The 21,429-nt window shown below is 39.0% G+C and overlaps 2 protein-coding genes across 4 annotated transcripts in view; both read right to left on the bottom strand.

The window, feature by feature from the left end:
- Positions 1–7,146, bottom strand: part of ca5a (carbonic anhydrase Va) — a 21,347-nt gene extending 14,201 nt beyond the window's left edge. For 2 of the 3 annotated variants that reach the window (XR_001813389.3, XM_017474268.3), the window contains exons 1-3: positions 6,831–7,146; positions 2,479–2,676; positions 1,907–2,025 (exon numbers count right to left, since the gene is read on the bottom strand). Coding sequence is in view for 2 of the 3 variants with exons in the window: in XM_017474268.3 (XP_017329757.1) it covers positions 1,907–2,025; positions 2,479–2,676; positions 6,831–6,963 (450 nt within the window). In the remaining variant the exon portion in view is untranslated. Of the gene's footprint in view, positions 1–1,906; positions 2,026–2,478; positions 2,677–2,789; positions 3,230–6,830 lie in introns of those variants that run through there. The other variant, XM_017474269.3, reaches the window with a different exon arrangement.
- A 1,700-nt stretch (positions 7,147–8,846) lies between these two features.
- On the bottom strand, positions 8,847–20,673 carry uba2 (ubiquitin-like modifier activating enzyme 2). Its single transcript, XM_017474267.3, has 17 exons — positions 20,429–20,673; positions 18,902–18,985; positions 18,706–18,776; positions 17,954–18,018; positions 17,765–17,865; positions 17,552–17,673; positions 16,364–16,431; positions 16,029–16,150; positions 15,620–15,719; positions 13,738–13,889; positions 13,463–13,556; positions 13,141–13,253; positions 11,253–11,408; positions 10,721–10,817; positions 9,893–9,998; positions 9,680–9,819; positions 8,847–9,549 (listed from the first exon to the last, which is right to left on the bottom strand). Exons 1-17 carry the CDS (start codon positions 20,570–20,572, stop codon positions 9,350–9,352), a joined length of 1,935 nt encoding a protein of 644 aa, XP_017329756.1. The 5' UTR covers positions 20,573–20,673; the 3' UTR covers positions 8,847–9,349.
- Positions 20,674–21,429: the final 756 nt, after the last annotated feature.

The following is a 21,429-nucleotide window of genomic DNA, read 5'->3' as shown; positions in this document are numbered from 1 at the left end:
AAGCATTTTACTAAGTACGTTCCACATAAATAGAGGACTTTCCTGTAAGCGCCCCTGCTTTCTGTCCTACACTCACATGGCCGTCTCTCTCTCTCTCTCACACACACACACCGTTTAAGGATAAAACATTGGTCTTTTTGCCACATTGTCTTTGTGTGCATTAAACTCAGTTTTATTGTTTAACTATGACTATGTTCAGATGGAGAACTTTCATCACTGCAGTGTGTATCAGGACTGTCAAACACACACACACACACACACACACACACACACACACACACACACACACACACACACACTAGAATTTACATTTTCTGAAGATAATACGAGTGCAAAATTCAACACCAGCATGCAGCTGCACATGCCGGTCAGTAGGGGAGCTGCAAGTGTATACACCTTTGTTGAAGCATAAATAATTTGTTTATTATAATTTGCTGACTAGTTAGGTGCTGAATATTTCCTATGGAGAGAGTAAATCTGAAACAGTGTCTCTGTTTGCCCGTTTGTTCCTCTAGACTCATTTCACTTCAGTGTCTATTCCAAATCCCGACGGCAAATTCTGCACGACATGCATGTTGGATCCATTCCCAAATTGGAATTCCTGACTCCATGGACCCAACTGAACACTTGGACACGTCAGGTCTGTGTCACTGACGACGTGGGAGTTAGGGGAGTCTATGTGGACAGAATAATGCAGGCGTAATAATACCCTTTTCTGGCGAAAATTTGGAAACGTGTTGTGCATATGCTGGGCTTACTCCCTAAAGGGGCGGTCACATTAGACTTTCGGCATGCGAAATTTCCACTGACTTCAATTCATACGCATGCAAATGCTGGAAACGTTTCGCGTTTCACTGCGTTCCAAAGTTCAAGTTTGGTGAACTCTGACCTGCGAATTCGAATCACGTGAATATGTGTGGCCAATAGAAGATCGACATGTCACAGCTTGACCTCTTCAGAAAATCCAAGTTTAAGGAAGCACCGATTGTACCGGTGTCACACCTTTATACGACACAGCTTTAAAAGAACATAAAACCAACATAAAAAGAGGAGTTGCCTTTATTGCGGTGTCGCTGCATACAGGAACAGATGGTATATTTTAACATTGGCGAGTGATGTCACCGCCCATATTCGGTTGCCGTTATTCGTAGCAATCAACAAAAAAATTTCGCATTCTGAAAGTCTAGTGTGACCGCCGCTTAAGACGTGTGAGAGAACATGTGATACGAGCGTGTCAGCCGACTGACGTCCGAGCTGTGACACCTGTGTTTTATTCCCCATTCATTCTCTATGAGCCAAAAACGTGCGATTTTTTTTCCGCTTGAGTCCGTGTGAGATAACAATAGTGATGCTTTACTACGGGAACGCCACTAATCGTCTGTAAAATAACTGCTGTTTTTTTCCTTGTCTTGAAGCGGCGATACTGCTACCTCGCTGAAGTTTATTATTTTCCTTATTAAAGTGTTTCATTCCTCTTACACCACAGCAATCTTCAAACTATTCTGCTTTTTTATTTATTAAAGAACATGTCGTGTTCTCGAACGTCCACGAAACTTATGTTAGAGTAGCTACAAACAATGTTCCCTCACCAACATCTCTTATATCTCTGTCTTGAACAATAAATAAACGCAGCATGTCAAAAAGCATCCTGAACATGTTGGAAAACGTGCACGTCACAGCTTTACCTCTGATTGTTACAAAGCCCTGACACTGGAGACACCTTCCATAAATATCACATAAACATCTCCTTATGGAAAACTTCACCGTACCAACAATTACACGGTTTTAATCCGTTTACGTGGAGTGTCCGCCGTACGAGTCCCTGTGAACGAGCTGAACATAATTGTTATAGAACATTAATCAACACCTTCTGACCAATCACAATCCAGGATTCAACAACCATTACCTCAGCGGGGTAGAGGTGGCGGTCCACAGTGTGTTCAGAGCCCCAGGTGTTATTCTCTCCCCAGTGGAAATGAAATTGACACAACCTGAACTTATCCTCCAGGGGACCACCACGCAGTGCTGCATCACACGCACGCACACACACACACACACACACACACCTTGTGAAGCCCTTCCATTGACATAATGATTACTTTAGCTAATTAACGCCATGCCCACACTTTAATCTTAACATTAACTGTGAAATAAGTATTTATTATTTATTAATATTAATGAGCATCATCACTTTTAAAAGTTCATGGTAACATCAAAACAATCAGCTCTTATAGGAAACATTATACAAACAATCAGATCTTATAGGAAATATTATTTTAAAAAATGAATTTCTTATAGGATGCAATTTATTTAACATCTAGCTATTATTGTATTAATATTTATTACTATATTAGTTCTTGGTGTATTTGTTTTACTAATTTATAAGTTATTGATGTCATTAGTGCCATTAACATGTTCAGTTTGTGTTAGATTTTTAATTTGACTGCATTTTTATCAGAGTAATCCATGCACTCTTACTGGACTTGTCTGTCGTGTCGTCGTACTCGACGAGGAAGGAGTATCCGTTGTTCCAGATCTGCTGGCAGGTTCTGGGGTCGTACTGTGTAACGAATGGCTTCAGGTTTGGGTCGAAGACGCTTTTACGCAGGCTGATGTCGATGGGAGACTGGCGCTCTCCTCCAGGCATTTCCAGAGGCTCCTGCCACATCGGGTGCACTGAAATACAAAAAACAAATGAACATACAAGACATTCACTTACCGGTAAAACAAACAAGCAAAAAAACCCAAAACCTAACCATATTTGCTAGGGAAAGAAAAAAAACACCTACTTTTTTTAATGTATTCCGCTGCCTCGCATGCTTTATGACACAACATTTTGCAAAGAAAACTTCACCAGACAAGACCAAGCATACAGGAACGACGTCTTTTTCTTAAACGTGCCACGAGTGAAATAAGAAAAGAAAGAAACTTCTCTTTTGAGGATGTGACTCATAAAAGATCCTTGAAGTAAAGCTGAAGGAAGAGACACGTCATCTGAATGTGGTGAGAGGGAAAAAGAAAAAAAAAAGAAGAAAAAACTGGCTTTGCAGCAGGAACTGGATCCGACGCAATATAAATTTCCAGTGAAAGAACTGTTCTTGGCACCAATGTTCCCTTGAGATGAAAAGCCTACAAGTTTAAGAAAAGAGCATAAGCTAGAACATATCCTCTCCACAGAGACTGTTCTATCGTATGTGACTATCAGCGTCGTGCTCATATGGTCACATGCGACCGGAAGGCATTTCACTGAATTAAACGTAAGCCACAGGAATGTGAGTAGGAAGGGTTTTTTAAAATTTTTTTGTAAACGAGGTTACTGGCCAAGTAGTTGACGCTGTAATTCCTCCAAGCTGCTTCAAGAGCCAGCGGGACAAAAATTACTAACTTTACAAAATACAGCATGCTTTACAGTCAGCCACGGCCTTCAATACAAATATAGCCTGCTTTACAAACAGCACACAAATTACTGGGATTGGTCCACTTCCACAAAACCTAATCCATCAGCCAAGACATAAATGCGGTGCTGCGCTTTGCACTGGAGCCATCTAAAGAATAAAACACCCAAAGTCATGCTGTTACTGTTACAAGTGTCTTATTCCTCTTACTCAACAGTAATTTGCCAACTATTACTATGAATATTTCATTGAAGATGTCATGGTTTTCAAGTTATAGTAGATAGCTCTCACCAGCCTCTCTCTCTCTTTAAAAAAAAAAATATTTAAAAAAAAAAAAGTTAATAAGACATGTCATGAAATCTTAGTTTTACCTCTGACACTGAAGACTCCTTCCATAAATGCCAAATAAACATCTCATTACAGAAAAAATCCTCATATAAACAACTTGTAAATCCGTTTATTAATAGTGCAAGTCCCTATGACTGAGCCGTTAGTATGGAAACAATAACATATTAGAATGAGCACATTGATAATCGCACACTACTGTTACAGGAATTTAAAGTCCTGTCCTCAATCCATTAGAAATGTTCTTTCTTATATAGCGCTTTTTTAACCTTAGTGGTCCCAAAGGGCTTTACACTGTTTCTCATTCACCCACCCACACACACACACACACAAAAACACACAAAAACACACAAAAACACACAAAAACACACACACACCCCAATGGTAGCAAATGTTGTGGAAGAACCTGAAGCAAGCAGTTCATATGTGGAAACCCACCAACATCTCAGAGTTGAAGCTGTTCTGTACTGAGGAACGGGCTAAAATTCCTCCAAGTCGGTGTGCAGAACTGATCAACAGTTACCGGAAACGTTTAGTTGCAGTTACTGCTGCAAAAGATACTGAAAGCAAAGGTTCACATACTTTTGCCACTCACAAATATGTAATATTGGATAATTTTCCTGAACAAATAAATGACCAAGTATAATATGTTTGTCTCATTTGTTTAATAGGGTTCTCTTTATCTACTTTTTGGCCTTGTGTGAAAATCTGATGATGTTTTAGGTCATATTTATGCAGATCTATAGAAAATTCTACAAACTTTCAAGCACCACTGGATATCTCTGCTTACGCTTGGTATACAGACATAAACTCGACATCTTATGAGAGCTGAACTACGACTCTTTCTTTTCGTTTCTGACCCCCATCTTGAAGTTATTCTTGAGCATATGACATGACATGATTTGGAGGCAGGGACACGTCCGTTGATACCATCAGGTTAAATAAAGCCTCATGAAGAATACAAGGAACTCATCCATGTTTTCACTGTAAATGCACATCACCCCACAACCAGAAGAGGGCTCCAATAATTACAAACAGCCCCTTTAACTTTAAAGTATTGATTATAGCCCTATTTACAGCCATCCTCCTGATAAACTAATCCAATCCAACTAGGGCTTACCACTGCATTTTTTACAAAACTTTAGATTACACACGTTGATGATGTCATTTAAATCAAATATATAAAGATTCAGGCATGTATCTCTTCACATAAAAGATCTGAAGTGAGATAGACTTATAATACTTCTTAGCTGCATTGGATACCAAACATGTGTTTGTGCTAACTGGAGACGTGCGGACAAACCAAAGTCCTCCTTTGACTCTTAACTACACAGCTCTTCCTCCTCACTTCTGAGTCTCTTTATATAAAGTCCCTGTCCATAAAAATGAAATAAAATGTCAAATCTAAATTAAACAGATAATTGTTTATCAACTCTCACCTACTAAAATCCTGGTATGAGAGGACATGAAATGACATCTTTCTATTTGATTTTTAAGCAAGATGTTTTATAATATGAGGTTTTGGAAAGTAAAACAGTGCATACATATAAACGTTTTTGCAGTGTGATATATAATGTGTGTCATTTCCCCTTGTCTCACACACTTTCTGTACAGTAGGCGACTATTAGAGCACACGGTATCAATTCAGAGCTCATTAGGACACGACATGCCAGATGGACGCTGATAAGTTTCAGTCAGTATCTGTGTTTATTCTTAGATAAGCTCACAGAAATTTGCTTTGATCTTTAAAGTGCACCGTTACGCAGTGTTCAGTGCTAATCTATGTCTCTAATGCTGACCCAACAACAAATCTGAGACTCTCAATTCTCTAAGAATCCCCCCCCCCCCAAAAAAGAGATTTTATTTATATTGAGATCACATGACACTTTAATTGCACATGCAGGTCAAAACTATTCAACAAATAATTTCACTTCTGATGGAAACTGGGTGCAGCAGAACTAATTTCATGGTATTCAAAGAAACGGGGAAAGTTATGCAATCACAACTTTGAGTTGGGTGTAACTCGTTACATTGTAACTGTAATCTAAAGACTTTTTCTGATAACGCAGTAACATAACACATTACATTTTAAATTTATGTAATTTGATTAGTTACTGATGTCAATAACGTTACGTTACTTGCGTTACAAATTTTACAAATTTATTGTTAAGGAAACGATATTAAGTAAAAAAACATTTTTTTAATAAAATCACGTTTTGCCCCGAAGATTTATTCTTTAAACTTGGAGCAGTTTGTCACTGCATAACTGAACGTCAGTAAAAGAGGACCGTCTGTAATTTTATATCTTCAGTGAACAGAGGTGAGACCAATCAGACAGGGTTTACAGGAAAAATGTGGAAATACTCGTGTCTTATTGGCTGACAATCTTTCAATTCTGCCAAACCTAGCTCACACAGTTAGTGTGAGGGAAAATGGATATACGCTGCTTTTTTTTAAACCAGTAAAGGAGTTGAAACTGAAACAGTAACATCATCTAATGCTGAGCAGCAAAACAAGGCGTGTAAATGTCTATATGAGTTCCAGTTTACGTCAACATGATATGAGCAGAGCATAAGGAAATACAATGTACTTTGTATGGCACTGTAGCAGATAAATCCTTAGCTGTGCCTTCCCTTGTCTAATGACATCAAACTAGCCTAGTTAGAAAAGTTTTATATTTTATCAGTATGGTAGTCCTATAAAGACAGTGTCAACACCCGAGGCAAGTTTTATGATAAATCCAACTTCAGCGTTTTATGATAATTCCAATGTCTGATCATGCCATACATTGACACGTGCTAAAATTACTGAAAGAACTAGAAGTTTCACTTTGTAGTGTATTTTTGTAGGTTTGATAGGTTTTGAAAGTAATGTGAAAGTAAAATAATTAGTAATCTGATTAATTTTGATTTGATTTGATTTATTTTATTTGTAACGAACGATGAGAACATTCTGGAAATAGATCTGTCCACTAAAGTGGAGTTAGACGCTTAGAACCAAAACAGACATTTTGTAGACATATTTTCTCCCAAAATCATCTCCATTTAATAATATGTGCACGTTATTGCAAGAAGAAAAGATGTTAATTACGCTGGGACCGGACGTATCTGCTGGAGCAGGCGGACAGGTTGCACCTGCGGACCGGAACCGAGAGCCGCGGAATTCGGAGCTGCCGCACCAGGTTCCTCTGGAGGTGCCGAGCAAGCACAGTTAGGGCCACCATGACTAAAAACACAGCTTACGGTTCACCTACACGGTTCGGAATAACGCTTTAAAACTTAAATAAAACAACAGTAGACCGTTTTTTCTTCTAAATTACTTAACTAATAACTTAAATTTATTTCGTTTAAGACCGGATACTAAAACAACACCTTTCCCTGTGGGTACTATTGTTATGCTAACAGAATAACTCGCGAGGCTAACGTCAGACGCGAGGGGACGTTTTGACCACCGATTGGTGGATGCTGAAAAGGGCGTGGTTGCAACTGACTCGCATTACGACCCCGAAGATTAAATGTAATAATTTTATAAGATCAATCCGTTTATAAATGTTTAGATATAAACACGGAACTTGTACAATTCATCCACTTAAAAAAAAACAAAACAAATTAAATTTAGTTAATTATCTATTTGTTTGTTTTTTTGGCAAGTGGAGCGCAGTCGTCCAATCAGCTTTCATCTCTGAGGGGCGTTTCCATGGCGAGCTTATCAAAACGTTAGAATTTGTATGCATTAGTGTTTAATAAATACATTTTATAATAAATACATTTTTGTATTTAGAATAACTATCATAATTTAAAATATGTATTATTAACACAGAATGGCAAAGTAATATAGTTGGATACAATAATTTTATATGCCATACATCTCTTCATTTTTTAGTATGTAATACATGCTGTACAAAAGCATAGGACTTAGACAAGGTCAACTATGATTCCTGTAAACTGTGGACTGAAAGAAATGACAACAAACCTCATATCTCTCATCATAGTGTGGCTACATGCCGACTAGGTCATAGGCATCATCTCACCAGGCACTTGGACGAACCCGTTGCAGTACTAACACACTGACTGGCCTTTTACCTCTGATGTAAACATTATGCACATGTACAGAGAAACCTTGTGTTCATAGAGCACTGAGACATCTCATGTGATCACAATCATAATACACTATGAGGTTGATTATTAAACAGGCCAAGGTTCAAGTCTCAAGGACAGAATGTGCCATTCATACTTTTTCAGTTTGAAGAGTGGAGAAAATTCATTCGGGTGCACAAAATTGTTTTCTTCAACAGCTCTCTGATTAAAACTGAACCAGGTAGGTCTTCTCCAGAGATTAAAATAATGAACAATACATGACCAACTCCCTGATGTATGAAATACAGATGTAAAGGATATGTTTTAAAACTACTGATATAACGTGCAAATATTTAGTATTGACAAAATAATTTGATTTAAAGCGCTTAGACTCCAAGGATCTACTGATCCATCTTCATATATATATATATATATAAAAAAAAACACCCTATGAAGTGTCCAATGTCAGCATTTTGTTAAGTCAGCATGTTTTTCAGCACAGTAATGTCTTCAGGACAGTGGATTTTATGCATCCTGGTTTCTCCGTAAAATAAAAAACTGTTTCTTATTAACTTGAAGACAGAATAAAAAAGACATTCTGGCAAGGAAATAATGTTTATAGCTCGAATTACATAAGCGAGAACAGGAACTAACTTGTTTCATAGACATGGAAATGTAACTATAAAACCCACAACATTGAACGTAGCTATAAAATGGATATAACATCTTTGAAAAGTGTAATTGGAGGCAAATGTGTTTTTTTCCTCTTGGGGACATGTTATAGCAAAAATAATCAATTAAGGGATGCCAACAGTGACTCCGCCTCATCACCCCACCCCACTGTTGATTATTTTCTTGTAACAGAACATCCCAGTGTTTTACTCCTTCCATAAAAGCTGGATACTGGGCCTGGTGCATAAACTGGAACTGATTAGACTGCCATAAATCTGATTAAATCAGAGTAAAATAAAGTCTTTAATACCTGAGCGTGAGAATCTTGTTTGAGTGGAACAAAACACAAGACAACTCGTAGGGAGAATAAATAACTGCCATCAAATTTCATTAAAAAACATGGATACAACATTTTATATTGGAGAAAGAAGCTTACTGAACAAAGAAAAATACTGTGAAATGAGCACCTGCCTTTGTTGGTTTATGCAAGTTCATACAAAATAATAAATATGGAACATCTTCAACATTGATGATAAAACACACCAAAATACATTACGTGTTTCCTTCAGCCTTCTACTCCTCCAAACAGGAAATACAACCCTATTAATAACCATAATGCTTACTCTGAAAGACAATTTCAGCAAGCATTTCAGCAATCTGAGAATAGTCCTCATTAAACAAAACACAGACAGTCTGTTTGTTCTGTTTGGAAAAATATAAAGAAACAGAAGAAAGAGACACTGATGAAGCGCTCAGCGGGTTTTTTGTACACGTATATTTACACAAGGTCGTTAATGGAAACAATATGAAAAATACAAATAGAAGAAGTCCCTCTGTATGGAGGGAAGACGAGAGGACTCGCTAGTCTAGAGCGATAATGTCATCGTCGTCGTTTTCGGCCGGCTGCTGGTCAAGGCGTTTGCGTTTGGGCGCCGCTTCGCTCGTATCGGCGTCCTGGAGCTTCCTCTTCAGGGTGCTGGTCTCCGTGGAAACGTCCATGGTGCTAGAGGAAGGTTCTTCATCAGAGTCTACGATGAGAACGTCATCCTCTTCAGCCACAGCTGAGTACAAGAGAAAAAAAGAAATGTGTTACTGAAAACAACGGGTTCATTTAAAAAATGCACAGAACGGCTAATTCATAGTCACTTCTTTTGCCATGTTACCACAAGGGGTTTAAAGCTGTAACTTTACCTTTTGTTGAGGTAGAGGGCTGGGCAGAGTCTTTGTTGCCATTGGTGATGCTCTTCTCTTGCTCTGGAGCACTTGTGGCTGGAGCTTTCTCAGGGGCATCACCCACAACCTCAAATTCAACATCCTTCGGCATTTCCTCACTAACACACACACAGAGATAATTAGTACTGTATGTCTCAGGTTCGACATAATCTCTTACACACACACTCTTACCAGTGCACAACATTGACCAGAAGTGTGTAATCCTGGAGGAAATCGTCAGCTTGAAGACGGCTGCCGTTCCGAATCCCGAAGTCGGATAAAAGCTTGCCATTGTTTGCTACAAACAGAGGAGGAAAAAAAAAGTTGATAAGAATGGTTTCATGCAACAGGGTGGTGTAATGAATTGCAGTTACTGTTACCACCCCAACATTTCAATAACATCATGTCCTGAACCGCTTTATTCCTTTTATACTGCAGCAATTTCCCATTGAATACAGTGCTTTCTTCATTAAAGAAAAACAGATCATAGTACTTATCTATTTATAGTTACATTTAATGTTGTAATATAATGTTGAACTTAGTTCCTGTTATCACTTTTTATAGCAACTATAAACAGCTGTTCTTCTCAGCCTTCTTTCCCCCCCTTCTGATTTAAAAAAAAACAAACAAAAAAAAAAAACAGCCTTTTTCTCTCAAAGTCAATAAATCCAAAGCAAAAACAAACAAAACAAAAACATGCAGTTTGTCATGTTACTGAGAAACAGCAAAGTGTAAACTCCTCCGTCCTGAAGATGTCGGAAAAGCTACAGCTTTACCTCTGACAGCTACAAAGCGCCGACACTGGAGACTCCTTCCAGAAATGTTACAAATTAAATGTCTCTATACAGAAAACATCACCATATCAACGATTACACACTTTTTAAAGTGTTATTTGTCCAGTGCTTGTTATATAATTCCCTCTGAATGAGCGGTTACTACCGAAACGATAACATTAGAACAAAAAAACAATAAAAATACTAGAATCAGAGATTCCGGTTTGCTAATGAACTGCAGGCTCACCTTCAGTCTCTCCTTCCTCTGAGGAAATGAGGATCGTCCCCTTGCCGTCCTCTATCTGCACGTCCGGCGCCACCATGCCAAACTTCTCCTTCAGGATCTAACCAATAAACACAAACAAATGTTTTTCATCTATCAGTAACCCCAAGTTTAGCCATGTTACAATAGTTTAATTTATATGTTTCCTGGGTAAACAATAGCTATTCTTGATGGCAAACATGCTCAAGATAAATGATGTCATCAAAAACAGAGTGTAAAATGTAAAGCATATCAATCAGTGAAAAAAAAAAATGCTGCTAATGTGAGGAGAAAAAAAAAAAAAGAAGTCCTTTTAAGGTGCATTAGGTAAGACTGGAACACGAGTTTTCTCAGCCACACAGTACTTTCGTCCTGACGTCAAGGTTTAAACCATTTTGTAAACCCATGTTTGCCTATTTTGCAGGTTATTTGTACAAGAAAAATCGGCTATTGCACCTTTAAAGATGTTGATAATTTATTGATTTCAAATAGACTGCAGCTTCCCCTGATGCCTCACCTTATCCTGTAGAGTCTGCACAATTACTTTGTGCACATTTAATTTAACCGTAGCTTCAGGTTTGCTGGCACACACGTAACAATTTGGATTAGGACGATCCAGCGCACACGGTACCAACAGCTTTTTCCTGGGGTTCGGCTGCTTGTTCAGGAAGATCTGAGAGAGAGAGAGAGCGAGAGAGAGAGAACAAACACATTGCTAACAATTAGGTACCCAGAGATGTTATCAGGCATAAAAACAAAATCCAAAAAATTAAGTACTTGGCGCCAATATTCCGTTGTGTTGGGCGATCTTCTCCATAGTCAGATCGTCCAACCATCAGCCGATACACGATAATATCGCGCGAGAGCAGGGCAATAGTTATTATTTGAAAACGTATTTGCTGAATTATCTACTCATTTATTGACTTGTATATTTAAATAAGGTAGTAATCATGTAGTTATTTACTTATTTATATTATCACCAGAAATGACGCGCCGTATGTCATTTTGCAAGCAAAGTTTTTGGAGTTTGTGGTAAAGAAAAATGTCATGTCGCCTATTTGGTAATATTTCGGTTTTAACCCAGAAGCCAAAGGCATCGTATAGTTCCCAAGTAATATTTCCCAAGTTCGGGAGGAAGCTGGAGGCAGGTTTTAAACTCAAACGGAGCTTTATTCTTTTACCATCACTTTTCAGCGGTTCGACTGAACGTACACACACACACAAACGGCTCAGTGCTGGTCAGCTGTCTCCCCCATTTCTCCAGGGCTCTCTCTTGAATGCACAGTGAGACACAAACAAAATCACTTCCAGTAATTACACCACACAGGTGAGAACAGTCAAGCGTTTCCAGTCAGTTCCACCCACCTCCGTTCACAGCTGACGCTTCACCACGCCCCCGCTGCCACAAATACATTAATGGGAAAATGAGTCAAGTATCACATTGACATATCGTCAAAGGCTTCAGCTGTTGGTGATATCTCTGACTATCACCGATCCCTGGTATCATTGTCTATCGGCACAACACTACTTCATACTCCAGACTGGAGTAGATTTTTACTTTCTGGGCATCATTAATTCTTTCATTGTTCAATCTAAAGAAAAACATTGCTGTGGTTGCTTCATTGATTAGGTCTGAACTGGTGCAACTGATGGATGGTTTCGGTTTTAATCATGATGGGTGATTCAGATTTTCTAATAAGCTACCAGTAAAAAAAAAACACCACAAAAAACAAAAACAAAAAAAAAAACAACGCATAGAAATATATTTTTTTAATGGAAAAAATGAGACCATTATTAACAGCAATTTTTTTTAGATGGTAAATAAAACTTATTCAACACAGAAAAAGAAACTAATTCTGCATAAAATTGTAACTTCTAAACCATTAATAGCTGCTTTGTAATCTGTAAAAATAACTAATAACTATTTCAGGGGAAGAAAAAAAAAAAAAAGTACCGCACCAATTTATAACAATATCAATATTATATAGTATTGTCCAAAAACATTACCATCAAAAAAGCTTTAGTTGTGCTGTCCATTTTATCTCTGTACCAAGATTGTAGTGAAGGGGTGGGAATTGTTTAGCTAGCAGGGAGCTCACACCCCTCCCCTTTCCCCACTGCCCTTCTCACCAGCAGCTAAATACAGAGGCACGATACTCTACACACAGAAACCCAACAGAGTCCTGACTAATCTTATAAAATGTACTTGTGGCGCCAAAATAATTCATTTGTTTAAACTGATTGAAAAAGTCTGATAAGTTGATTGAAATGGAATGCCAACGTACTGCGGGAAAGTGTTAAAGGCACTCCTAAGAGTGCAGGAGAGAGAGAGAGAGAGAGAGAGAGAAAAACAAGGCCTGAAAATAAGCAAACAAACAAACAAAAAAAGAAATCACGTTTCTCACCGTGCGACACTGTTGGAAGTCTGTGTTAAGAATCTTGAGGGCCTCCAGCACGATGAGGCCCGCGATGACTGCATTAGTGGTGGCAATGGCTGGGATGATGTTCCCGGCCATAGCTAGAGGAGGAAGCAACACCCCCCCCCAAATACACAAACACATAACGGTCAGCTACATCATGTAGGACACAACACTGAAAAAACCTGAAAAATGCTGCTATTGTGAAATCTGAACCATCAAAAGCAAATATTGATTCACCGTAAACAAATATGATAAGAGGGAAAGAAAGCACACGCTCCGGTACACGTGTGCGCGCACGCACACTCACATTTGACGTCAAAGCGACTCTTCATGTTCATGCTGAAGATGTACATGCGCAGGTTAGCGGCCGCTGTCACAAAATCCATGGCTGGAGGATCATCCTGGCAACCGAGAGTGTTGTTTTTAACATGATCAGCGTTCCCAATGTGAAACAGTATTAGATCAAAATAACAGTGTGTGTGTTTGTATTGTGTGTGTGTTTGCTCAGCCTGTCCGGTCAGAGTTAGTGTGTGGTTGAGAAAAAGAGACTGAGTGAACATAATGTTCCATCAGTGCACTGACCTTGTCCCAAACCAGCTCGGCTCCTTCCCCTTTCTCGGCCAGCTGTGAGCGGAGTGTTTCGACGCTGTGCTGAAAGAGCTGAGAGTAACCGGACACATTCAGCACCTGCTGATCCTTCAGCCCCGTGCCACACACCTCGTCCTGACTGTTCACTGCTCACACACACATTACTCACACTAAACAGGCAGTCAAAGTCTATATACTATATGACAAGAAGTATGTGGACATCTGACCATAGCCACTTTTCCACCGAAATTACCCGGAACAATTAATCCCAGGAACTTTTTTCATGGGACCATTTGATCGCTCCAGACCTTTGTTGTCTGCATTTAGACATATGACATATGACTGCGCACAAGAAGCCCATGGCGAGGATATGACGCCTTAAAGTATGCTACAATCAAACTGATTATTGACACTAAGCCAGCTGATTTTAATGATGTAATATGTTAATGTAAAACGTTGTTTGGCTCATAAAAACAGGTAGCAGGCTCTGATTGGAACACAAACATTTAAACAGTAACAAGAGAGTTTGCTGCAACTAAACTGGTGGTCTAGTGGTTAGGATTCAGCGCTCTCAATGCTGCAGTCCAAGTTCAATTGCTGGTCAGTAATCCAAAAATCTTTGGATAAAGGTTCGTGTTTTAAAAACAGACTGTCTATTTTCTGAAATCTGTTAATGACACTGCAACAATATGGAGGAGATTCAAGCTGTGCTGTTGATTGTGATGTATTGCTTTGCTAAAGAGGTAATTGAGAAAACACCGGAAGACACAAGCAGTGGTAGTAAAGCGAATTCAGAATGCTCGTAATGCTAGACATAAAGTAAGCAAATGGATTTTATCAGCTATTGTTGAGATGACGGAGACGAACGCACGCACGCACGAGCTTCTCTCTGTACTGTTTTCCTGCGTGAACAATGCCCAGCTCATTTAACCCACTTGATATTTTTAAGTATACTTTTTCATTGCAGGTTGCCGTTTTTTTTCGTATTTCGTCCTCGGCATAAATACTTAATAAAGCCCGAACCTTGTTGTCGGTCCATCGGTCATATTTTTTAAGAAACTCCATAGTGTTGATTCAAATCGCAATAAACAACTGTTACTGTACGCACCACAACAGACTTTTAAAAATGGTGGGTGAAAATAAAAGGCTGTGTGCACTCAACCAATCAGCATGTTCAACGCCCAACTCCCACCCCCAAAGTTCCTGGCTTTTGAAAAAGTACCACCTCACGATAAGGGACTTTGCGAGGGCTAAATATTTTACCCAGAAGTTAATGTAGACCCTGGTTCCTATGGTGGAAACACACAGAGTACCTCCAAATGTCCCTAGTTCCTGGGGAAAGTTCCTGCGGGTAAAAAGCGGCACATCACACTCATATGTGGCTCTTCCACAAAAAAAAAAAAAAAAAAAACAAACAACAAAAAAAGTTCCACAAAAGTTGCTAGCACACAATTGTACAGAATATCTTTGTTTGCTGTAGCATTATAATTTCTCTTCACTGGATATCAAACCTGTTTCTGCATGACAATGCCCCTGTGCACAAAGCGATCTTAATTAAGACATGGTGCGTTAAGGTTGGAAGAAGGTGTCCTGCACAGAGCCCTGACCTCAATCCCACTGAACACCATCAGGATGAATTGGAGCCTCCTCACACAACACCAGCACCTGACCTCAACCTCACTAATGCTCTTGTAGAATGTGTGAATGAACACAAATCCTCACTCGCACTCCAAAATCTAGTGGAAAGCCTTCCCAGAAGAGTGGAGCTTCATAGGTGAATTTTAACTGCAACTATGATTAGTGGACTAGGGAAGATTAATTCAATCATACAGGGCTTTAATTATATAGTGTAATTGTCTAATACAAGACTCCTCACCAAGCTGCTGCACTTCGGACCAATCCAGCGGCACGGGCGCTTTCCTCTTCTTCCACAGCTTATCCATGGTCAGCAGGTACATGATGTCATCTTTGAAGAGCTGAGGAAAAGTCCAAAAGAGTCACCTGACCTGTTGTGAGTCAAATCCTACTCTCCGAACAGCCATCAGAGATATGCAATTCCGATACAAACAAAACCATTTAAACTGGGCGATGTGAATAAATACTTGTTGACAAAGTATGTGAAAATAATGAAACGGGAAACATTTCTAGCATGCAATTCAAAGTCACACCCGCTTAAGGAATTAGTCCTGGTGAAAATGTTAATGCTCGGATTTGTACAGCTTCACTTTAAAAATAAATGACTCTGATTCAACCCCTTTTCCAGCACTTTCTACAGTTCTTCGGACCTTGTTGAAGAGCTTGACGGGGTCGTAGCCTGTAGAGCGAGCCCAGTCTTTAGTAGAAACGCGTTTGATATCTCCGTCCTGATCTGAAGCTTGGGCTCGCGCTGCCGTTTCTTCAGGATTCCCTAAAGCACAACACACACACACCCCCCAGACAAAATAAGTTAATCTGGCCACCGTTTAATATGAAATGTTATTTTGCTAGGGCTACTAAATCTTCTATTTCTATATCGTATAAACAATGAAAGCGAATAAAGCAGAGCATGTGTTTACGTTAAAGAGAAAAGAAAAATAAGCAGATGGTTTGTAATCGAGAAAGACATGGAGGAGTCACTTACATGCAGCCTCGGGGTCGGCCGTGTCGGGGGACACTTCCTGATCCGCGTCCTCCTCCCCGAACAGCTGACTGATAAAACATCAGCACAACTCATCACTCTTGCCATAACTACAATAAAACTAGAGCTGCACGACATCACAATATGCAGTCCCTCCAGGATTTGGGCCGAGACACGTCATGTCATCACAACGTGCATTCAGCCAAAGCCCTCTTCAAATTCACGAGCGTCAAACATGAGTACAGCTAAAAGGTCTCATTTACCAAAAACAATTAAAAACACTGCGAAAGACCGTGCAAAACAATCAGCACAAAAAAAAAAAAAAAAAACACCTCTGCAAGGTACACCGCAACTTTTTTAAAAGCTGCAGCAAATTCAAGCATTTCTGGCCTCAACAATCACAAAAAAAAACCGCTGCGAAATCCTGTAAGGTCTGAATACGAGAGCCGTACGGTAAAAAAGGAGGCGTCTTTAGGTTATCGTTTATTACTGGACATGTAAAATAAAAAACAATGTCTATTTTATACGTGTGATACTACACCTAACATTTCTATCCATATCATGCATCACAGAAATATCCATCTGTATTACAAACCTGCTTCGATTGACACATTGGGTGAATGAGATACTTCCTACGGGGACCAATATAAAAAAAATAAATAAATAAAATAAATCACATCACAGTATCTGATGGTGTATCTGCGATACGCGTCGTGATTTTTTGGTTTGCTAATAAACTGCCAGCAAAACTGAGGCGTTTAAAAAAAAAAAAAAAAAAAAAAAAAAAAAGCGAGTGCAAAGATGTTTACAATTCTAAAGACTCAAAACTAACAAATCAGCTGTTTATAGCAGCCATAAAATCAGGTTAGCTTTAAAAAATATGTAAAGATATGTAAAAGCTATTGTGACACCCATGATATTGAGAACTGTAATGTGACATCATTTATAGTTGTTTTGCCCAGCACTAGTCATACTTATTCCATGATTTTCTTTTATTTTGATACCCAGAGTGACTAAGTTATTATACTTAGGGGTCCAGGCACCAAAGTCAACTCAGGCCTAATATGTTCACAAATAAACACAAGGCGTCCCTGCCAATAAAAGGTTTGAGCATTATTTCTCTAAACTGAAGACATACTATGCTGCAATGCTGAAACAATCTATATGAAGTGTTGTGAGCAGAAGGCATACTTGAAGAGGTACTTGGCCCAAACGATGCAGTGGATGGGTTCGGAGGGAGTGTTACGGATGGTGCAGCCAGGGAAAGTCTTCTGCGTGGGTTTGGGCTGACACTCGTAGCACTCTGTCACCCCCTGCAGGAAAAAAAAAAGAAAGCAGAGTCAAAAATATACCATGCCTAGCTGTTCATGCAGATGTGAAAACCTTGTCCAACCATCATCTCACCTTCTTGATGACGGTGACCTGACCGAGATATCCCGCCGTCCCGCTTTCGATCAAGGGAATATCCGCTGCCAGACACATCCTGTTCACGTGATTCCGGGCCGCTGGAGAAGACAAACAAATCGAGTTTCCGCTAACGACAAACAAGAAGCATTTGCACACACTGCGTTGAAAATGAGAAAATTTGCATACCTCGGTTATCCAGAGCGTTCATGACCAGCTGAAACTTCCTGAAGAATTCGGCGTTGTAGTCTGGACTAGGATGAACAGAGAAACTCATGTCACACACAAGACTCTCATGTCTCTCAACACAATCTTTATAAAACACCTTAACTTTTTTAGTTCGCACCAGTTATTGACAATGTTCACACTTGATATTTCTGTGCATCCCGAACACGACTTCAGCGGATTTCGTAAACAATGCTTCAACAGATGGACGCACATTTAATCCATGTTTTGATTAAACCGTATTTTTTTCAAAAAAAAGTTTTGTTTTAGACTCGACTGTAGGAAGTGAATTAAACATGCCGGGTTTTGTTTTTTGGTCGACTATGTAGAGCTGCAGAAATGCTGTGCACTCAAGTTTTGAACAAACATTCAGCCTCATTTATCAAGCTTTATTTGTAAATCAAGATTTATTTGTAAATCATTTGCAAGGAGCGTTTACATTTACAACAAGCATTTTGATTTAGCTCTTGCTAATCATTATTAATATTGTGTGTTATTAAATATTTTTACTGTGACATAGAAGTGAATCAAAATGACTTTCACTCTTATATTATCCACCTTGATCGTTCATTTCATGCTTATAACCTTTTATGGAGCAAAAAAAAACAAAAACAAAAAAAAACGTGACCTGATAATGTAAACTGCAAAACTTAACGATTGACACTGACGATGCAGGAGAGATTGAACGAGAAGCTGCAATCACTTCACCGACTCACTTCATAATGCTGTCGTGATACGCCGTGATGTTAGCGGAAGGACAGAAGCGCAGCACACTTTCTTTAGCAACCTGAAAGAGAAATTAATAAAAGCATAAGCGCACATGAAACAAAGGTGGAGATAAAAACTGACAGACAGACAAACACACACAGAGAGAGAGGGGGGGGGGGGGGGGGGGGGGGGGGGGGGATATACCTGTGCTTTGGACTTCCCAACATGCTTCTTCTGGAAGAGGAACTGTCTGTTCAGATTGCTCACGTCAATCGTGTCCAGGTCGATCTGCATCGAAACAGCAGATTAAACACTTTAATCTGACTTTAAAATCATTTCAACAGTTCTGGCATCTGATTGGTCAGAATCCATGCGTTATTTTTGTTTACAGCTCAGACAGCAGTTCTGGCTGTAACACAAATAACGGGTTTATATTAAAGCATTCGTTCGAATACGATATCGTTTCTATATTAACAGCTCACATAGAGGGACTGGTACAGTGAACACTCCACATTAACAAAGACTAATAGACACTTTTTAAAAAAAAAAAAAATTACGTTGTTTAACAAAGAAAAACATAATTGTTGACATGGTGACGCTTATTATTTAACATTCATGGAAATAGTCTCCATTGTCCTTCTACAAAGCAATGGATCTAACAAGTCTCTCGGACATTCCACGGCATTAACTCTAATTATAAACCATAAGACTTTTGATTCATTTATAAATTTAACTGTGTAATCATTGCCAACATAACGCTCAGTCTGTTATGTATTATTCCTTACATAACGTGAGCAGAGCATCTGAGGTTGACATGATATGTTTTGTGCACTTTTCTGGCTACAAGCTTCAGAATCCTGAAGTTTGAAGTCTTATTTGTGACTTAACTCTTTCATGGCTTTACAATTTTGTAAAATTCTATCTGTGCAATTGGACAAGTGCAGACAGTAAGAGTTAGCATTCACAATCAACAGTGTTGATTAATTTTGTGCAATATACATGTAGCTCTATATAGATAAAACAGAAATACCATTATACTCTTTTGCAGAGTACCTACTGTATTTTTTAAGTTTTTTTACTAGAAGAGGTTGAATTTATTGAAATATGCAAATTAAAAACAGTACTTCTTTATATATTATATTCAACATAATGCAACTAGCCGGTTAACCTTAGCTTATTATGAGTTTTAGCTTAGCTGCTCCGTATGACCAGCACACACACGTCTCACATTTAGCTTCAGGAGTAAATTAGGTTACTGCTCAGTGTAAAAAATAAGGTAATTATACTTTTACTGTTAAAAATAGTTTATAATAACTGGATGCAATTACATCTAAGAGTTTAACTAGAGGTGCTAGCTTGCTACTTGCTAGCTTAACGTTAGTGAAGCCCGTTCAATTTACTGAACACAAATATGTATATATTTTTAGAATGATTAGGATTTGACGTAAACCCAATAGTTAATAAAAAGCTAATTGAAAATAACTATGGTTTTTCTTAATATTTAGCTCCTTGGTGATGCTAGGAGGAAAAAATTGAAGCTAACTCGAACTAGTTAGGTTGAACCCCAAATCGACTCCTCCCTTCCTACTTATGTACACTATCTAGGGCACGGAAAGAACAGCTCATGCGAGTGACGTAGTGCCCTACAATATTGACTATGAGGTGATTTGAGATTCCGCCCACGTTTTAGGCCTCACAAAGAGAGCCGCCGACGCGCTTTTCCTTCCTTACCACTTCGATATTTTTAAAGCCGGTGAGGACGAGGTTTTTCAGCAGCTCGCAGCCGATGCCGCCCGCTCCAACAACCAGCAACCGGCAGGAGGAGACCGAGTCGGCGAGCTCTTTACGGAGCGGTCCGTCTAATTTTACTTCCATGGTTTATTTAGCTTACTTAGTTTTGGCGCGTGAACTCAGGCGTTCTGATTCGGCGGCCGGTTAGAAGTCGACGGAACTGCTATGTCCTACCCGTATTCCGTTAATCCCGCCCCTTATGTGATGATTGGCTAGTAGGTTACAGTGACGAGTATACCTCTAATTGGACTGTTTTATTATTATTATTATTATTATTATTATTATTATTATTTTATTAAGATCTCATGTTTGAAAATTCGACTACTCGCTATCTCTATATGCGTAAAAATATTTCATTTGCATAAGCCAATCAAATTGCAGTGTTTACCCCCCCCGCTCAGGTCTCTCTCCTGTATCCTAGCTACAATTCGTATTTCAAAATGGCGCCACACTTGCTAGTCACTAGATTAGCGAACTAGCTATACCGTGTATGTAGCACACTAATACAGAACATTAATTCGTTGTAAACACAAATAATCGCTTTTGTTCAATATCGGTTTTGTTTTATTTTTTAATCACTCATTGACCGAGTGACTTTTAGTTAGCTACACTAAAATTCCCTTATATAAAGTCCATCACGTTTCATGTCTCACCATTACCAGTCTACTATGGCTATATCCCGAACCAGAAACACGCCCTATTCACTATAAAGGTCGCATGTCTTCTTCAAGTGCACTTAGCTGTAGAATGTACTCCCTAAAGTACATTATAACAACGTGTGATTTATTGAGTAAAATAGACATCCCACACTAAAATTTTGGGCGAGATTACAAATCGGGGGACCCCTGAAATCGTGCACTATGTAGTAAATTTGCTGTGATTTCGGACACACCCTGACAACCTAGACAGACGGTTGCTGCTGCCTCTGCTGACCACCAGAG

Source organism: Ictalurus punctatus, chromosome 8 (genome assembly GCF_001660625.3).
Source record: "Ictalurus punctatus breed USDA103 chromosome 8, Coco_2.0, whole genome shotgun sequence".
NCBI lineage: Eukaryota > Metazoa > Chordata > Actinopteri > Siluriformes > Ictaluridae > Ictalurus > Ictalurus punctatus.
This window is presented reverse-complemented; position numbering and strand designations above follow the sequence as displayed.